The sequence below is a fragment of the Amborella trichopoda genome, chromosome 12 (genome assembly GCF_054954075.1).
Source record: "Amborella trichopoda isolate Santa Cruz 75 chromosome 12, AtrichopodaSantaCruz75HAP2 v2.0, whole genome shotgun sequence".
NCBI classification, from domain to species: Eukaryota; Viridiplantae; Streptophyta; class Magnoliopsida; order Amborellales; family Amborellaceae; genus Amborella; species Amborella trichopoda.
This window is the reverse complement of record NC_142347.1, coordinates 39,863,371-39,868,991: the sequence shown is the minus strand read 5'-3', so window position 1 is coordinate 39,868,991 and position 5,621 is coordinate 39,863,371. Positions and strand designations below refer to the sequence as shown.

Here is a 5,621-nt window from a genome sequence, read left to right as displayed (position 1 = left end):
GCAGTTTTTATTTTGTTAAATAATGTAAAAAAAAAAAAATGTGTTTTACTTTTGTCTTAAATAAATGTCATAAAAAATAATATAAAGGGAAAAAATAATGTCATAAAAAAAAAATTAAAGAGGGAGAAAATGATGTCATAAAAAAAAAGAAAAAAATATTTTATTTTTATCTTCCCAAAAACTAAAAGGAAAAAAATAATATCATCAAAAAAATAAAAGGAAAAAAAATAATATAAAGAAATAAAATAATATCATGAAAAAAATAAAGAGGAAGTAAATAATGTCATAAAAAAAGGGGAAATTTTTTTTTTTTTTTATCGTCCAAAAAAAATAAAAGGAAAAAAATAATATCATCAAAAAAATAAAAAAATAAAAATTAAAATAAGAGATAATACAACAAGCATTTCTTGTCAAAAAACAATTTATCTTCTAAAAAAAATAAAAAGAAGAAAATAATGTCATAAAAAAAATAAAAAGAAATAATAAAATAATTCGAAATTTTAGGGGCCTTTTTTTCATCGATTTAATCCATTCTTTATTGTAATCCATGTATAATTATATATTTTATCCATGATGATTCTATGATTTTTCTTTTATGTAATACAAATTTAATGATTAACATAAGTTCAAACAGAAAAGAACATCTCAATATTCGCAAATTGATTAAAAAAAATGAAATAATAATGTAGTACCCCTATTTCTTATTAGATTCCTAAAAAACAATATTTATAATGAATTTTAATTATTTTTTTGGATTTTTTTTAAAGCTTAATTGGACCGATTTCCGATTCGGATCGCCGATTCACCGATCCAAGTGGGTTTTTGGGGAGACCGATCCAGGACAACGATCCATTTTTTAAAACATTGGTAAGAATAAATAATTTTTATAGCGTATACATAAGTATGTCGATATTCTAAGATACACCACCTTAATTTTAGAATTTCCTAGTCTAGAAATTTTGACCGTATGCCCTTATAAATTCAAAAATTACATTAACGATAACTTGTTCAAAATTTAAAAGAAAAGGGCATTTTTATCATTTTAAATCACTTCTTTAAATTCAATGATAATCCAAAAAGCGAAAAGAATCTTTTAAAATTGAAATTGACTTTTGGAGTAGTTTTTAACTGAAAATTACATAGGAAATTCTAAGTTCACTCTAATATTAGAGTAGTGTATCGAAAAATAACCCTATCTATATAAACTATCTATATAAAACATTAACGCTCAAATGAATAAAACCAATTCATCATAACATGACAAAATCTTTTACAAGAATACATTTTCCTCTCTAGGAAACAGTACTTCAATCCAAATTGGATATATACAGAGTCGGGCTTAGCCATTATGCACTATCGGGCCAAAGGAAAATTGCAGGTACCCATGAAATTGGTTGAAGAACCGCTAATTATCCCAATAGTTCCTCAACTGTGACATATGCAACAAAAGTTCATCCCTTCCTAAGCCTGTGAAGCTGCTGGTCATGATCCATGGTGGAGGCTCCCGATAAGATTTCTTGATAAACTCCTGAAAATCTTTGATGTTCTCATCAGGCCGCTTCCCTTTACCTGACTTCTTCTTATCACATTTCGTGAATACGTAAGTCAATGGGATCTGTACGAAAAAGAAACTCTCTTAGACATCACAAGAATGTCAACTAATTTGACATTTAGTATGTCAGTTTTGTGAACAGTACGCCTTCCCCTTATTTAAACAGTAGAGTGTAGAAAACGATATGGGTCCAATACATGTCCAGCTTAGACACCCAAAATAGTAATCAAATAAACAACAAAATGGAAAGAAGGAAAAGTCCTGCAAGTTGTTAAATTACTATCCTTCATCATGCTGATGGATGGCCGGGCAGAGGGATAAAAAAGCTGTCATGCCCAATCCCAAACGAGAACAAGGTTAAAAATGAAAGCATAAAAAGTTAATTTTGAGAGTTATTGTACATTATTGCGTCCGAGCCAATTAGCACAGTCCAGATCAATCTTTTGAGGAGGAATACTGGCATCAACAAGAAGCAAGACTGCAACAAGAGTTTCCCTGTTGAGAAAGTAGCCCTTGGTGAAGGATGACCAGTCCATTCGAGCAGCTTCGGGTGCATTTGCAAACCTGTGTCCAGAAATGGCTTCACATCAAGACATGGAAAATTTAAAATGATTTCTCGAAAGTAGTGAGACCTTACTTTCAGAAAAACAGGAACTAATTTCATGCATTAATTCATTATGAAATTCCCAATAATGCACAACCATGTTTATCATATTTGATAGAACATTCCCCTCAGTAGAAACACATGATGGTTTGATACCCTGAACAGAACTGGAATTAAAGTTTTTATATAAAATACTTATTCTCAGTCCATAGACCTTATCACTCTGTCAGGTTCTTGTTCAACTAGCAATGCCTTTACATTCTCAAATGAAAAGAAAGAAATACATCATTGTTTCAAGTTCAGGGCTTTCAGAACATTATCGCAAGGATATCAAGGCGCTTCTCACGTACGTCAATTCCTAAAATATGCACTACATGATGCTCAAGAAGCTACTAGTGAGGTTTCTGAGTTCATAATTATTGTGTCAATATGATTCACAAGAATCATCCAACAAAAAGGAACCAATATAAAGCCTTGGGTTCCAAAATTTGCTAATTGACAGACTCCTCTGGATTAGTGAGAAAAGATATGAGGACTTATAGCGTCACTGAAGTTATGGGCCCTGATAGAGGAGAATGGCAGACCAAGATATTCAACTCTAAAACTCCTGAATGTGTAGGGCTTTAGTGTATTACTATAAGCTCCCACCTTTATTTTATAGTTTAATATAAGTTTTTGCTCCTGATCCAACGTTATATGTAGCCAACCCCAAATAGTTGGGATAAGGCTCGGATGATAATGATGCTGATGATATAAGCTTTTAGTTGCATCACATTTTCATGGAAGAGCCATAGTTTTAGAAGTTTAAATTGAATAAGTAACTTGCAGTAAGAGCATGACCCATTCTCCGAGGGTCGACGTGGTTCAAAACCTGAAGGTAGGAAGATGTGCTTGTGGATACTCTACTTTTAAATGACATTGTTTCTTTACAAGATATACATTGAGAGAATGACATCTCTCCCTCCAAAAACTTGACCTCTTTTGAAGAAGGCCTCGCTCGTTCTCAGCTATTCTGGCTGATGTCCAGAGTAGTAGGAGGGTGTTGGAAACCTATGCCGAACTAAGGCCTATTTGCTTTCATTTCAACAAAGAGGACAACGGTGCATATTTACATTACAATAAGTATATATTTGAACATGTGTATGATGTTGTACATTTAATATATATGCACCAAAACATCACAACCGCATGAGCAAGCAGCAACTCATCAAGTTACATGCATATGTCCATATATATGTGCGCTAGATATAGAGGTAAAATAATATGTGCAAGGTACAACAAAGGAAAGAAGCAAGACCCACCCGTAACCAGGCAAATCCACAATGTACCAACTTTTGTTGATCAGAAAGTGATTTATAAGTTGAGTCTTCCCTGCAAAATAATTAAATACTAAATAAGAAAATCTGAACATTCCTGAAGCAAGGCCAATGTAATAGGCATAGAATACCCCGATTAAATAATTGCATTCTCCAAAAATCACAAGTACAATTAATATGATTGGCATTCCATAATTACGAATTATCATTATGGAGAGAGAATCCAAAAATCTGAAAAGAGGTGACCTGTATTTGACTTAAGAAAATTCAAAACATAAGGTTGGACCAGAGTCCTGGAAAAGTTTGTCTAACTTAGAATACGAGCTGATAAGACAAAAGCTGTAATGGCACAATAATATCAATGTTCGAGTGCGTGTATATCACTGATGTTGTCTTCCACACATTTCTGACCCATGTTTAGACACAAAATATAAGCAGAAGGAAATGATTAACAACTCGCTTACCACTTCTATCTAAAATTTTAGATAAAGGAAATTAAGACATGTTATCAGAAATGAAGCCTATTTATGGATAATCAACAAATCAGTTCCAAATACCCTCTGCTTCAGAGACAATGAATGAAAAATCATTATGTGGTAAGCAGCATAGCAACATATTATCCCTAATTTCGTTTCTACTGAACCAAAAGAAAGTAGTTGAATTTGCCCAAAACTCCAGGAAAAAAAATAAAAAACACAATTGAGGTACAGGATGAAATGGAGTTTATGGATAACTGCTTCAATTTCCACTGTAATGATTTATGGCCACTTCGGAGCTATATCAGTAAGTTCAGAACAGTGCTGAAAGGACCAGAACTGAACAATCGGTCAACTTACTGGACATGGAACAAGGCCTAGAATCAGTCCCTTATTCCCTTCACCCATTAAAGCTCGAATTCTTAGAAACCAGTTAAAGCTAGAGGTCAACCTGTTGGATCGATCTAATTGTATTCAGGAGAATCACAAGTTTTAAACCAATTTCTCAATTCCTTTTGGGCAGGTAGATGCCTTCTTTTTTTTCTTTTTCTTTTTGTTATTGTCAATCAATTTTTAACGGCTCAATAATTTGGTTAATGGGAAAAGCATATGGGTAAATAGTGAAAAAAATGGGTGGAATTACAGACACAAAAGGAAAGACAAATACCACATGAAATGGTTAGGGAAACTCTACCAAAAAGACACAGAATAATCACACGCTTACTGACCCGGTTTCTTGGAAGTTAGGGCCACTTCCTTCTTTCGAACTAGGGCATTGATGAGAGATGATTTCCCGACATTCGATCGACCAAGAATCGCAAACTCGGGTAAACCATCTTTGGGGCAATCACGAGGCCTGCTACTGCTCTTCACAAAATCCACCTGCTTTATCTGAGCGTCACCGGCATAAGGCCCAATCACTATATTCGAACCAGGAAGAACCATTTCCTCCGAAACGTTGTCTGTCTCTACTCCAGGTGGAACAAAGAGAGCTCTTTTCACGAAGTTTAGGGTTTCTTTCGAGGGTTTTGGAGGTGAGGATGCAGAGCTTGAAGAGGAGGAAGAGGAAGAGATTGAGGTTGAGGAGGCTTGGATTGAGAAGAGTCGCCATCTGCTAGAGAGACAGAGGGAGGAGGAGAGGTGGTGGTTCAATGGGGGAGGAGAGAAAAGCCACGAGAGGTGATGGGGTCTTGTGAAGGAGCATCGGAGTAGCATATCTGACGTTTTTCAGAGAGAGAGAGAGGTGGTTTCAGAGAGAGAGAGGTGGTTGATTATGTTCTACTGTCCTCACTGGTGTTACGACGAGCTTCTATCATACAAGGAGAAGACGCCGTATTGTGTTTGCTGCTTCTCATTTGGAAGAGGATGTGGTTTGTATAAGGCTGAGGCCCAAAAGAATCAAAGTAAGGTGCACCCTCAAATAATCTTGAATAATGTTGTTTTAGTAAAAAAAATATTTATGTTGGCCTAAAATTTTATTTGTATCTTTAATTATAAAATTTTAAACTTTAAAAATAGTGTAGATCAAGTACCTAGGTAGAAGTTTAGTCGAAACTAGTTTTGATGGGGCCTCTCGTTTGAACAAGGTTTCTATGAGCCCTAGGTCTCACATGTAAATGTGCGTCATCTCTTTTTGATCAATTTTTTCAATGGAATTTGGACCTAAGTTTTTA

At 34.5% G+C, this 5,621-nt stretch overlaps 1 protein-coding gene across 2 annotated transcripts; it reads right to left on the bottom strand.

The window, feature by feature from the left end:
• Positions 1 to 1,233: 1,233 nt before the first annotated feature.
• EMB2001 (P-loop containing nucleoside triphosphate hydrolases superfamily protein) lies at positions 1,234 to 5,621 on the bottom strand. 2 transcript variants are annotated; one of them, XM_006857042.4, is made up of 4 exons: positions 4,677 to 5,621; positions 3,458 to 3,527; positions 1,954 to 2,116; positions 1,234 to 1,615 (listed from the first exon to the last, which is right to left on the bottom strand). In XM_006857042.4, the coding sequence occupies exons 1-4, from the start codon at positions 5,161 to 5,163 to the stop codon at positions 1,406 to 1,408; spliced, it is 930 nt and encodes a 309-aa protein (XP_006857104.1). In that variant the 5' UTR covers positions 5,164 to 5,621; the 3' UTR covers positions 1,234 to 1,405. The 2 variants fall into 2 exon arrangements, with proteins under 2 accessions (XP_006857104.1, XP_020530822.1); XM_020675163.2 differs by lacking the exon at positions 4,677 to 5,621 and adding an exon at positions 4,309 to 4,473.